This window comes from Pipra filicauda, unplaced genomic scaffold (assembly GCF_003945595.2).
Source record: "Pipra filicauda isolate LSUMZ 115617 unplaced genomic scaffold, ASM394559v2 scaffold435_size564288_pilon, whole genome shotgun sequence".
Lineage (NCBI taxonomy): Eukaryota > Metazoa > Chordata > Aves > Passeriformes > Pipridae > Pipra > Pipra filicauda.
The window spans coordinates 253,887-268,001 of record NW_024104571.1 but is presented as its reverse complement, the minus strand read 5'-3'; the positions used below and the strand labels follow the sequence as shown (position 1 = coordinate 268,001).

At 44.8% G+C, this 14,115-nt stretch overlaps 1 protein-coding gene across 1 annotated transcript in view; it reads left to right on the top strand.

Annotated features, from left to right (window-relative positions):
• The window catches only part of CFAP61 (cilia and flagella associated protein 61), a 106,128-nt gene that overhangs the window by 41,127 nt on the left and 50,886 nt on the right, over window positions 1-14,115 (top strand). Inside the window, exon 17 of the mRNA XM_039385790.1 lies at window positions 3,012-3,139. Coding sequence (XP_039241724.1) covers window positions 3,012-3,139 — 128 coding nt within the window. The remainder of the gene's footprint in view (window positions 1-3,011; window positions 3,140-14,115) is intronic.

The following is a 14,115-nucleotide window of genomic DNA, read 5'->3' as shown; positions in this document are numbered from 1 at the left end:
GAAGGCCCCTGAGTGATGGCACTGGCTGGCTGTGTGCAGGAATATCCCTGTGGTTTGGTGCCTAAGGGCCACCACTGCCAGCTCCACTGTCCCTCTGCCTCAGCAGTGGGGGGGGGGCAGGGGTGCCAGGCACCCTAAATAATCTCTTTGAGAACCAAAGAAAATTCTCTTTTCTGAGCTACATAGGCCTCTTCTACCAATGGCAATTAGTGCTTTTTGCTGTGCATTAGTTAATGATTGCTGGTTTATTTAATAGATTGGATACAAAATAAACAAGTTGGTTTGCTATTGACCTATCAGTTATGATGTCTGATTACCCCTCTGGGGAACATATGTAGCCATTTGTCCTGACACTTTGTTAAAATAGGTGGTATTATGGGACCAATCCACCTAATTCCTCGCTCCCTGGGGCCGTTTAGTGTACTTAGCTGTGGAAAGGTGATTTCTGGAGCATGACAGCTGTTGGTGCTGGGGCCATTGTGTGGGGAGCACCACGGGTTATATTCTGCTCAAACGCTGCCTTTGTGTCATTGATACAGAAACCATTTCATAAATTAGATACAACTCTTCCCAGGGAAATTGTATTCCTGCTCTGTGTTTGGTTGCTGGAATACATTAACGTGAGCCACCAGCACAGAGCAGCAGTAGATGATGTTTGACCTTGGCACTGCCACGAGGCCTGTTGGGTTTGTCCTGTCAGCTGCTGGCATCCCTACCTACTTTTGGTGATTAGGTGTGTTACAAGTAGTTTCTGATTGTGGTTTTTTTACCACTTATTAATTTATTAAAAGTCACATTTCAACAGAAACATCACTAATTGTTTTCCTCCCAGAAGACCATGCTTTCCTACGAAGTTGCGACCCTGTGTGTGCAGCAGAGCCCAGCCTGTCAGAGTTCCTGTCTGCTGACCCAGGGAATGGGAATGGCAGGAGTAGAGCCTGAAGCACCGTGTCTTCCACACCTGTTTGTGGGACCAGGAGGGCTCCACGTGTCAGCATTGGCAGGGCTACATCACATGTAGTTGGGGCATGACCATTTAGTTTGTTACAAAGAACATGGCTTTATTTTAAGCAGTGGGGGATGCCTGTAATACTTGGCACGAGTTCTTATTTCCTAAAGCTTCTCCCAGCAATTTTCAGTGGACTATGAAAGGCTTTTTCATTTTCTGAAATGTGGAACTATTATAGGTATATTCTAACTTGTGACCCAAATCCTTTTAGTGGCAGATCCTGCTGTAGGGAGTGTTTAACCATGTACAAAAGCACTGGCTGTGGATGGAACTGTTTGGCTTCTCTGTGCACTTGCTGCTGTCCCGTGTAACTCAGATAAGAGCACGAGGGTGGTTCTGTGCTTCTCCCTGGCAAGCCCAGGCATTCTTCACTGCAGTGTGTGCTGGCTGGCACACAGCTGACCTCTGCTAAGCAGCCACCATGGGCTGGTATACTTTTTAAGATATCTTCTGGAATTTTCCTAGGGCAGTACAGTCCCTGAGATGAATGTGGCTCACCACTGGATGTCCTCGTTGCACTATGGTGAACTGCAACTTGAAGAACATTTATCTGGCAGTAAAAAATAATGTTGCCTGACCAAAGGCAACATTTAGTTTTGCCACATTCTAAATGGCTTGCTATGCAGTGATGCCAGTTGGCAAGGCATTGGTCCATAATCTTTCCTTAAGGACAACACTAGTCATTCTCCAGACAGTTTTCCTCCTTCTGTGCTGAAACCTCAGCTGTGGGGCTCCACCAGTGCAGAGACATGGCATAAAAGATCTCCTGGGGATCTCAGTGTGCCACGTACTTCTTGAGAAGGCACATGTAATTACCATAGCTTTAAAATAAAACACTCTCCATCTATTGAATTACTGTCAACTAATATATAGAGAATATATTTCTACTGTAATTTCATAGGAGGAATTCAGAGGGCTTAATATCATTAACCCTCTGCCTCCTATTTGTAGTAGAGGAAAACCTGTTAGAAGCCTTGGATTGCTTCCTGCCTAAGTGCCACAGCAGTAATTTATAGGAGAAGTGTCTGACAAACATCAGAAGTGGCTCCATTTTGCATTTGCCTTCCCAGTGCATTTATGACTCTGCACTTATGCATTCTATGAAATGGGAATGTAGGCAACCCAAAGCAATCAGAAAAATGCAGTGTGTTGTACTGTGAGATGGGAAGTATTTCCCTGCCTTCCATCAGAAATTCAAAAGCTTAATATAGTTCAGGGCAGAAAAAAAATTGTCAAATGCAATGTTACCTCTTGGCTCTTTCTTGCATATTGATTTTGAGAATCTCTGTTAGGTAGAGAGACTTAGAGACACATGGAGGGAAAAAAAACCACATGGAGTCTATTGCCTGTATAGCCAGGGTGTGCCTTAAGTAGTATGGAAACTGAGATTAGTAATTACAAATGCTATAGTAAGATTTTGTGACTGGAGTATTGATCCCGGTGGCATTGAGGTACTTGCTTGTGCATGTGACAGCCTGGCTTTCTGGGTGGCTGCTCTGTATTTCAAGAAGAGAGAAGGATAATTTTGGGAGTTTTCAATTCAACACACACAGACACTCAAAATATAAGTTTCTAGTTCATCTGAGTGAAACCATTTCCATAAATAAACCAGCATGAGTGAAAACTGCTCTAGAAGACATAAAAATGGCCTTAGCAGTATAGAAATGCATGTTCTCCAGGTGTTTGCTAAATGCAGTGAGTGATAGCATAGGTGGTGTTTTGTCCTCTCCTATGAGGGCTCCAGAGTATCTTGCTCAGGAGAAACCAGATCATTCAGCTCTGCTAATTTTCTGTGACCTATTAAACATGCATGTATTTCAGCATTTCTGTATAGCTTATCTGGTGCTGTGCACAGAAAAATCATGCTATTAGTCATGTCAGTGAGCCATAAAAAGTTTGGTGTGAATGCAAGGTAACACATCACTGTGAGTTTAATGCTTCTTAGCAGGCTTTGGCTGCTTTTTTAATGCATTTCTGTGTCATGTTCCATATGTTTTTACAGTTGAGTTTTTCTTTGAACCTCACAAATCGAAAGCTGGTGCTGGAATCTAAAGTGTCTATCAACACTAGAATTGTGGTGGTTGGTGCATCCGATGTTGGAATCTCTTTTTTGGAAACACTGGTTTTTTGGTAAGTTTTTAATTTTGTTTCCTTTACTGAGAAGAATGTGTTCCTTTTTGTATGAAGGAACTTGTGTCCCTTCTATATGAAGGGGCTTGTTTCTTCCATGTGAAGTGTGCCTTGAGTCTGTCTCAGAGCATTTGCTGAGACAAGTTACAGGTCTGAGCACCCGTAGCTGCAGAGGTGTGTGCTGGCACCCTGGCTTCCTCTGGGGCTCCCAGGCTGCCAAGCTACTCCGGGTCAGCCGGAGATCCTCAGGGTGGAGGCACACTGACAGTGAGAATTGGAAGCACTTAAAGTCTCCTTGGATGTTGTTCTTACACCAGATTGTTAGGGGTGGAAGTCAGTAGCCCTTCATGTGTGCTCCAAAGCAGTGTTGACCTTTAAAGCCAGTTGTGCCCGGTGGGATCCCAAACTGCTGCTTGGGTCCCTCCTTCCCTTCCCTTGTGATGATGCCATGTTTTCAGAGCTGTGCAGAAATGTGCCACGTGAGCTTGTTGAGTTGTCTCGCTGTGATGTTTTGATTCTCATGACACCTTTTGATTCCTTTGATTCTGATGAGGTTTGTGATGTTTGGGATTGCTCAGGAATCACAGTTGTAATTTCTGGCACTTCTGCCGGTTTGCTGCAGACCTGGGTGTGGGTGTGGGAAAGGTCTGGCAGAGGACACCACTCTGTCAGTGACCCCACCTGGAGCATGTGCTGGCAGCATTCACTAAAGCGTTTTTTCAGCAGTAAAACTGCAAATAGAATTGCTGTGGTTATCTGGAATTATCCAAATTGGAGTAAATAACTGTATAAACTTGTGGGGAAGGGGAGTATGCAGCTGTTTTTATACTTTTCCCTGTCTAAGGCAGGGAAAGCTGGTGGGTGAGGTCTGCTGTTTCACAGCCTTCGCAAAGTGAGGACAGGGTGCCCTCTCTGATGTTTCACTGTTGCAGCTCCTGTGCCAGTACCTCCTCCACAGCAGTTTCGGGGGCTTATTGGGAAGTCAGACTGTGGAAATGCAGTTTCTTTGATGCAGTCAGTGTTTTCTGCAGTTTATTCACACATACTAGAGATGTCTTGAAACACTTGCAGAAATGGATATGAAATTCAAATCCTGAACATGATTTTTATGACAAAATGCTACAGGAGCTGGGGGAGTCTGGTGCTTTAATGGGGGGGCAGAGAATGAAAAATTCTGCCTTTTTTTCAGTTAAGCCAGGAATTTGTATTTCTACAACAACCACTGATAACATCACAAACGAAAATGAAATCAGTATGTCAAGAGAAGAATAAGTTGAAGTGCTTTATAGATGTTGTACTGATGGAGCAGTGCAGAAAAAATTCCTGCTCCTTGCTCTTTATTATGTTCCTGACTTTTCCTGTAAAGCATCCTATCTTGGGGTAAATCACTTCCTCTCATCCTCCTGTTATTAGCACCTTTTAGGCTTTCAGTTCCACCCTGAATTCAGTTAAAGATGCACTTCAGAGCTTTTAACCTCTTTCTTACTACTCACCCTGTGCTGTTTATTGCTGTGCTTTCAAACACTGTGAGGGAAACCAAAGTGTGTTTGTGCTCCAGGTGTGTCAGCCAGCAGCTGAGTCTGTAGTGAACAGGTCTTTACAGGTGTTGCCCTCAGAATGTCTCAGCCAAGGCCTTCCAGGCAGGAGTTTAGTGTGATCCCAACTCTAGCAGAGTTCCTGCAGGACACGTCCCCCTTGTGTGTAGCAGAGAGCTTGTCTGCAGTGCTGCACAGCTGAGCTCCTGCCTGAGCCATGGGGTGCTGCTCCAGGAGCGACTGAGCGCACTGAGTTTATATTAATAGAGGTATAAATTTAGGAAAGATTCTTTTTTAATTTTCACATCAGCAGCAAATAGCCTTCTGATCAATGTGAAGGCCTTTTAAAGCAGTTTAGTTTAATTTGCTCATAATTTTCTAATATTCCCTGCGAAGGTTACGTGCACTAAAAATAGCTGGATTGAATCAATTTGTGAGCCCTAATCCTTAAAAAGAGGAAGTTATTTTCTCGTTGTTATTCTTCATACTTAATTATTTTACATTATCAGTCACCATGGAAACACACAAATGTAATTCACTTACCGACATGGCAGTTATTAGAACTTGATCTTGCAAATGTTTTCAACTTCTTTGAGACTGAGGAAATATGTTTTTTTATTAAGCAGAGAAATAACCCTAAGAGTGAGCTCTGCTCCCCTGTGTTGGGATGGCTCCTGCTCCTACTGTGCTGTGGGCAGCACATCCCAGGGCACAGCACTCCTGGGGCAGTGCCATGGAGCAGCTGTGGCACTGTGCACACCCACCTGGACCCCAGATGAGCTTTGGAATCCTCTGTGCTGCTCAGGGCAATGTGTGCTGGCAGCTGGACCTCCCAAACCTCTGCCCTGCTCTCTGGCTCTGTGCTGGTTCCTGCTGCTGGAGCCTTGGGAAGCAGTCCCAGAGGACAGAACACTGGGGCACCCACTGGAGTCCTTCACTTCACAGGGCCCTGCAGAAATGCTGCAAACAGGTGTGTGGAGTAGCTTGTGAGTGCAGGGAGCTTCCTCCTAATCCTGGGGTGCTCTGAGCCCTGGGGAATCGCTTCCGTGTTCTCCATCCAGTGCTGGGGCATTGCAGGTGATACCACTTTTCAGGTTTCACCATTCAAATAAGTATTTCCTGATTTTTTAATTTTTTTTCTTGGATTGTAGTCATATGCAGACATGTTTTTAGCTGTACTGCTGCTTTTCTTGGCAGTGCACATGGATTTTATTGGAGAGCCAGGTGACTGGTGGAGTCAGCAGGGAGAGCAGAGCCTGGCCTCTCTCGTGCTGACCAGCCAGTGTTTGGGAGGTACAGGTGTGACAGTGGGAGGTTTCCTTGTTTGGTTTTTTTTTCCTTTGCTAGTTTGAGTGATGGGCATGGCAGCAGCATTAGGCCAGAAGAACACAGGATTGCAAACCCCAGCGTTTCCAGGTTGTTCCAGGGGCTGGTTCCTGGAGCAGCCTGTGAACCCATGTGCCCCAGCTGCCAGGGTGGAAGTTGGGCTGCAGGAATGCAGAGCTTGCTCCCAGCAGTATCTTGTCACTGGTTCCAGTGCAGGGAACCAATTGGCTTTTATCCACCTCTTTGCATATAGCTGTGGAAAGCGCTATTGTGTTCTGATTATAGGGAAAACCCTTCTTAATCCATGATTTTGAAAACCTCCTTAATCCAACCCCTGGTGTAAACAATGACTTACTCTCTGCAGATGCTGGAATATACATAGCATGCTACATAAAATAGCCATAAATGAATGGTGGCTCAGATCACAATATTTCATATGAAGTTGTTGTGAAACTCATTTCCCTCTCCATACGGGTGCATTAAAATAACTACCGTGTTTAAAAACCAGATGGATTAAAGTAACTTTTGTCAAAGCCCTGAACTTTATGCTTAGGGTAGAATCAGAGTCCAGCACAGTAAATCTGAGTTTTTCTCTGCAGGATGAGTTCAGGGTACCCAGGATCAGCTCTGAAAGGGCAGGGTCTGAACAGGGTTCCCAACAGAGCAGCTACCGCTGCCATATCTGGCAGCACCGGGGTGCACAGTATCCTGCACATCTGGCCTGTTTGGCAGTAGTTAGCATAATGCTTGCTGGTTAATTAGGCTTTTTATCTTTGCATTTGTCTGGGAACATCTGAAGCCTTCCATGTTGCCTGTCACTAATTAGTTGACTAATTAAATAGTTAGTGCTTACTTGCTGATCACAGAGCTAACATGTAATGAATGGGTTAGTGATCCCCATTGTTTTGTACTATTTGTCTTTGCCACGTGAACTGATACACGTGTGCTTCCCTCTGCCTTTTCTTCCTACCAAGGCAAAGCCAGGCCATGTGCTCAGTGTTGCCGGGCCTGCATCCCTCAGACACTGTTGCCTTCCATCATTGCTGGTGAACAGAGCTCAAGCTGTGACAGAGATAAATCAGATGGGTCATAGCTGGCCTTGTTGCGCAGTCGGGATCACAATGAACAATGGCAGTGACTGATACCAGACGTAAATGAGGGGAGAGGATGTGGGTCAGGATCAGCCTTCCAACAGCCTCTGCCAGAAAGCGAGGCTCAATTAGCATCAATGTGGGCTTATTTTATAGTTACAGTCTGGCTTTCCAGGCTGTCTGAAGTTTTAAACGAGATGATTTCCACTTGAAGTACGTGCCCTTTAAACATATGCAAACATTTCTCGGAGCTCAAACTTTCCTTTCACACTTGAAATTTTTAAGTATTTGTAAATTTTTTCTTGTTACTATTTATATTTGAACAGCGATAACTTCTTGTTGCCTGTTAAAGCTGATCTTGGCAATAGTAGTTTTCTCATACAAAGCCTGCTCAAATTTGGAGTGAGTCACAAGGGGTTTATAGAATGCTGGTTTGGATCTGTCATCCCCTCCTGGTGACTCAGTGGGACATGAGCACCATGAGCTTTGTAACCTGGTACCTCTGATCAATGCGGTTCAGAGCAAATACAGAAGCATTCCAAGTGCAAACACTGCATTTAGGTTCTCCAGCTCTCTCCTCAAGTGACAGAGGGGGTGTAACCCCTCAGCTCCCCAGAGCAGTCTGTAGGCTGCCTGTGGGTTGGTTTGGAAGCACAGCAGGCTGTTCAGGCTGCTGCAGTGGAGAAAAAAAATGAATTGCCTGATTAAGATGTGATCCTTCCCGCTAGTGATTAGTGTGGATTTGGTTCCTGTTTGTGTGTGCATGTTTGTGTACTGTGATGAGCAGTGGTGACGAATGGAGGTCACTAATTGAAGGGACCAGCTTGGTTTTCTGAATGCTTATTGAGTGGAAGTGTTGAGGGTCTTTTTCTGGATCGCTGTCCCAGGAAGGATCTGTAGGTCTGCAGGGCATCCCAGTGCCCTGCTGAGGAGCTGGGCACCCCGTGACTGGAGCTGTGGCTGGTGGAGCTGCCCAGTGAGCGAGCCAGCTGTGCCCGCTGAGCTGCCAGTGCTGGGTGCTGTGAGCCCTGCACTGCACCTGCCACGGGCACATGGTTGGGGTTGGGAATTTTGGCCCAGCTGTGTCCCTGTCCTTCCTGGGCTGCCAGCTCTCTGGCATGAGGACCTGGCACCATGGTGGTGCCTCAGAATATACAATATGTGTGCTCCTGCTTGGAGGAGGAGCACGTGGGGTCCTTGGGCATCAGCTGGGACTAACCTCAAGCCCTTCAGGTTCAAGGACAGTCTGTCTGATGTCAGGAGGTGTTTCTGGGGTGCATGCTCTGTTATCTCTGTTAAGGTAGTGTTGGCCAGATCTGCATCAGGCAACATCACGGAGTCAAAATACTCCTCTCCTCTGCAGTAATCTGGAAAACTGGACTCTGGTAAGTAGGCAGCCATAGCACTCCTGCCACCATAGTTTTAACGTGGGGGATTGGCCAATAATGTTAAAAGTGTCCAATGAACAAGCTGGAATTTGCACTGTTATTCACTGAAGCACTCGCCCAGCAGTAGGCAAACCAGCAAAATTTCAACCACGCTGTAGTTTTACTGCCCAATTTATGGTACCTTTATTTGTGGAAAATGGAGATGATGCCTCTGAACTGTGATTTGGACTCTGCCAGGCAATTAAACAGTGAGAGACTGTAACTACCAAGGCCATCATCAGATAACCCTCATTTTCTGTCTAGAAAAATAATTGCCCTTTTTGAACAGGATGAAATGCTGGAACACTTGTGGAATGAAAATTGAAATTTTAGGAAGGAAGCGCTCTCACTGAAGCAGTGGTTGGATGGTACTTTGATTTGGGCAGACTCAAAGCGACCTTAGGTTTGGGATGGTAGGGCTGCCCTTGTGAACTCCGTAGCTGTGAATGACCCCGTGCGAGGATATGGGTGGGTCTGATTAGCCATGTATTTTGCATGGGCCAAGGAAAGAGCTCTTTACATTTCCCTGTTCTGAGCAATTCATACTGTAAGGACTTGGCCACATTGATTTTAATAAGCTAGATCCCAGAAATGCCACAGATTTTGACAGGATCCTCTAAGTTTTTGGAAGAGCCTCCTAAAAAATGTGTAGCTCTGTCAGATGAGTCCTCACGTGGTCTGTAGTGTGCTACAAAAGTTGACTGTGTGCTCACAGTACTGCTCAGTGCAGAGTGGTAAGGCAGTTCATGTTTGAGCCTGAAGTGATGTTGGACTAAGGAAAGAAATAAGCAAATATGTGAATAAACAGGTAGTTGGCCCTTGGTTGTGTGGTGTTAAAAGTCTGCTGGTAAGTGCTGCATTTGAGTGGGATCAGCACACTCAAAGCCTGGTGGCACCTTGTCAGAGGCTTGGGAGAAAATGTAACAAGGTGGGTAAGGGAGGGAGAAGAGCTTAGTGGTAAAATTGCCAAGGTCAGTATGGGTTGAGAAGAAAAGTGCAGAAAAGGATTAGTCTAACAAAGGAAAAAAGGCTCAACTGAATTACACTGTAGAGCTACAATCCGTGGAAGAAGAACGTTGCAAAAAAGGATAGGAAAAGATAACAGAGGTGAGGAAAGCAAAACCAGTTGCTGGGCAGTGAAAGGTGGCTGGAAGGACAGAAGCAGTGACTGCCACAGAGGAGGCTGAGATGTTTCAGAGAAATGAGTTGTGAGATGGATAGAAGTTTGAAAGAAGAAACTGGAAAGACATGTTGGGTAACAGGGAGAAATCAAGATTGTGGGGTGCTATAAAGCTGCCTAAAAAAGGAGGGATTAATAAAAGAATTGGAAGGTGTCAGAGTTGCTGATGTGTTTAGCTATATTCTCTAGGAAAAGGGTCAGTGCAGAGGATGAGAGAGACAAGCAGCAAAATAACCCCATGGAAGGGAATTCAGGACTGATCCCTTAAAGGGGGAAGAGGGAGAGGATAAATGGATATAATTTAGCAGGAGAAGACAAATTTAACTGGAGAGGAACAGCTTTGACACAGTATTGCCCTGGTTTTGGCTGGGAAGAGAGTTAATTTTCTTTCAAGTGACTGGTACAGGGCTGTGTTTGGGTTTAGTGGAATAATAATATTGAGGAGGTGGGTTGGAGAGAAGCACTCCCAGCATCCTTGAAGGGTGTTAGTCAAAGGGTGAAGGAAATATTCTTTAGCTTTTTTAATGGATTTTTACTAGGATGTCAAAAGTGGTGACAGTGGTGGCTTTCGTGGCCTGGGCTTATAGGCTCCTCTTCCTTGGATGACAGCATCTGGTAAAATTCATCACCAAGAAACCTGGTGGGAAGTGCCTGGAAAAAACAACACTGAAAAGTGCTGTTCCATCAAACATGTAACTTTTTGAAGGAAGCATGTTGTTTTGATACCAGGAGGAAGTAATGGGACATGATGAAATATTGTGCTGAGGTGTCATTTTAAAAAGTGACTCTTGTTTTTAAATAAATTGCATCTGGAATTTTTTAAAAATCAAAATCAGACACAAACATTTTTCTTTTAATCTCTCTGTTCTGAAGGATTTAGAGTGTTTTCTGAAATGAAAGAGGGTGGTGAATTTCCCAGTGCTGTGACCTGTCTTGGAATGGAAATATTTGGTGTTCTGAGAAGGAGAAGGTGTGACTTCTCCCACTGAAGTAAGCAGTGGCTTCCCCGTGCCCTGGGCTCGGGAGTGGCAATCCCACGCTCTCTTTGGTTCAGTTGGTGTGTTCTCTGAGTCGCTGAGCATGGGAGGGACAGTCGTGGACACAGGTTGGAAAACACAGGGATGTGTGGAAAGCCCCTCCTTGACCCTTTCAGGGACAAGTGTCCTGGTGTAAATACTTCGTTGTTGTCCTTTCTTTCATGATGCAAATTCATTCACAATCTTAACACTTTTTTCCTAAGAACTGGATAATCTTTATTTACTTGTAATTAAAGAGGGATAACTTGTAGCTGGACATCTGTTGGTCAGCAGTGAAGCTGGAATGCTGCTTGGGGGCTGCAGTTGATGCACTCGGAGGAGGTTCTGGAGCACGGGCACTTTTGGTAGGTGTTGGTACAAACAGCAAACCCTTGGGCTGCTGCTGTGGCCGACTGAAGGCTCCAGCAAAGCAAAGTGAGCGTGCAGGCAGCATGGAAACACCGCCTGCAAAGGGTGCTCAGAGCAACCCTGGAGTGCTGAGTAACGTGTTTATCCTGGAGCAGGAACAGCAATGAGTGGGGTTTCTGTCTGGTTATTAGTATGAGCAACCTTTAAGCTGGGCATTTTTACTCGGAGTTTTGTGTGGAGCTGGAAAAGCTGTTGGAATATCTTTTCCTTTTGGTGAAGTCTGTTCTCCAAGTCAAATCCCAATTGCTGAGTTCTTGAAATGTTTCCTCAAAAAGGGGTCCTACTTTGGATAAATGGTTATGTTTTGGGAGAAAAGGGATACTGCTGCCTATATCTGCCTTGTTCAATGGGACTGACACCTGGGCACGCTGAGTTTCTGTGCCTTCAACACCAGGGTATTGCTTGCTGGGACTTTATCATCATCTCTCGTTCTGGGCTCCTTCCTCCCCACAAAAATCTCAAGGCTCCTTTTTCTGTTTCAGGACAGGTCTTTGATTTTGAAGTTTTGTCAATGCAAGGCTTTCACATTGCAGCTTTCAGCATTTAGTGCTGAAATTACACTATGTTTTACCATTTTCAGAACTATCTCAAGATGTGATTTTTACAGGAACTGTGTTACAGGGAAGCTAAGGATCCAAGTGGCATTAGGAGTTTACTTTTGGATAGGTTATAATTCCAGATATTATCTTTTAAAGATTATGTGTAGAGGAGATTACAGTGGACATAGTTTACAATTTTGGGAGCCAGATAAAGCATTATCTTCTGTCTCCCTTTTTTATTTTAGATTTTAAAAATTACCGGAAAAATAATTTCAAAAAATGCATGATTTCAAATAAATTGATATGTTTAGGTTCATGGGGACTACTTTACTGCACTTTATTTTTTTGTAACAAAAGTGATGTGAGTTATTGTGATAATGAGGGGCTTAATGAAAGCAATTGATTAAATTATTTGTTCAGGCAGTTTCCACCATCTAAGCCTCCATGGTTATTTTGCACACAGAAGGGAAAAAAAAAAGTAGCAAGACATCAGGCAAAAATCCAGAAAAACAAGCAAGGAATATTCTAACAGATTCACAAACAACAGGATATATGTAAATACTGTACTAAAACTTTTCTGTTTGTCCCTTTGATTATGCTCACAGTAAATTGACAACCCTGTATTATTCTGAGGACAAGAGTGTTCTGACTCTTTTTTTTTTTTTTGTAGCCTGTCTCTAGAGCTGTGCACTGAAACCCAACACCTTTTACTTATTTCCCTAGATACTCTAATCCCTCCCTGCTTTACCAGTATCTTTGAGCTGTTCTTCCCTCTGTATCCACAGCAACGTGAATCCCTGCTGGAATTATTTGCTTCTAAAATGCAGGTGCACTTGTTTGATGTTGCACTGGTTCAGTCTCTTAACTTGAAGACTTTTTCACCAAATGGGAACCTCTGCTTTGCCCTGTTTCCTGTCAGGCATTGTTATATTTATTAGCAGTGTGTAAGTCATTCCCTCCCCTGACACCCACTACCTGTTTCCAGAGCCTTGGTTGTTTTTCAGTTATTAAGAGCTTTTAGGCAGCAGTAAGGAATCAAAAGCTGCAGTAAATAAACCATCCTTCTGTTAGCCTAGAAATAACAAAGCTCTGTGGAGGAAAGGGGAGGATGGTGCAGAGTGAGCTGGTCCCAGTCCCCCAGCCTGTCACCCTGTGGTGACTGTGCCTGTGCCCAGCAGGAGCCGTGGCTGAGCACTCAGCTCCCCTCTAGTGAACACTGTGGATATGTGAATGTGTTGTAAATCCTGGGGTTGGGCATTGCAGCTACAGTTACTTATTGAAAGATTCTGATAATTTTCCCAAGTACCAGCCTGTGCTTAAAGACTGAACAAATGTGACAGTCAGCAGCAGACGCAGTTTACTCTGTTTGAAGCCAGGACTGCTGTTTGCACCGAGCTGTGCCCGTAGCTGTGCAGCACTGGGAGCACGGGCAGGGCACCAGCCCCAGGGGCTCTGCATCCTGCCCCCAGCACCAGCACGGCTCGGGGTAGCTCATCCAGGGGGCTTTGTGCCTGGGTTGTTCTCAGTGTGAAGTGGGAATCAAAGATATGACTCATTTCATCCCAGTATGCTAAGGAGATGCTAATCAACATTTTGATGCCTTCGAGATGAATGAATGGGAAACATGAATTAATGTTTGGGGCATATGGGGATGCCATGGGAGCGCTGAGGTAGAAGTAAATCATTAGTTAGTAAATCGTACTGAGTGAAAGCTCTGAATTGAAGCCTCTCGCTCAATGGGGAAGCAGGGAACAAATACCATATGACTGGGGAAATCCTGGAGGAGTGTGTGTGGACTCAATAGAGGTAGAGCATCTGCAGAGGAAAATGGTATGTGACCAGATCAATAAAGTGCATCATAGTGCAGTCATGCAAAAGAGGCACATTTATGTTGCCTTGGACCTTTGTTCTGTCATGTTCCTGATGCTTGCTTGCTTGCAATGTTTTCATCCTAAATATTGTTAATGTAATTGAAACCTAATGTTATTGTAGCACCTGGGTTTGGAGACCTGTTGGCAAGAGGCCATGCAGTGTGTACAGAGATGACTTGGGCTCCACGCTGAAAGGAAACCTCCTTGCTGTGAGGGCAGGAGGATGTCTGGGGTGTTTGTGTAATTAATCCCAGGTACACTAATTGCCCAGGAGCCCTGCTGTGTAGGTGTGTGGGGTTCCTGTCGAGGCTCTGTGAGTGCCCCGCCGCAGCAGTCCCTGTGTGCAGATGGCATCACTCCACATTCAGCTTCGGGGATCAGCCTCGCTCTCATTTACATGAAGACCATTTTGTATCACTCAGCCAGCATAATGTGGCCGTAAATGAAGAGCAAATTCTATTTACACCCACCTCTGCAGAGTGACCTTAATTTAAATGAGAATCAGGCCCATAATCTGTATAAATATATGCACTTTGTTACATTAAGGTTATTTATTACTTTG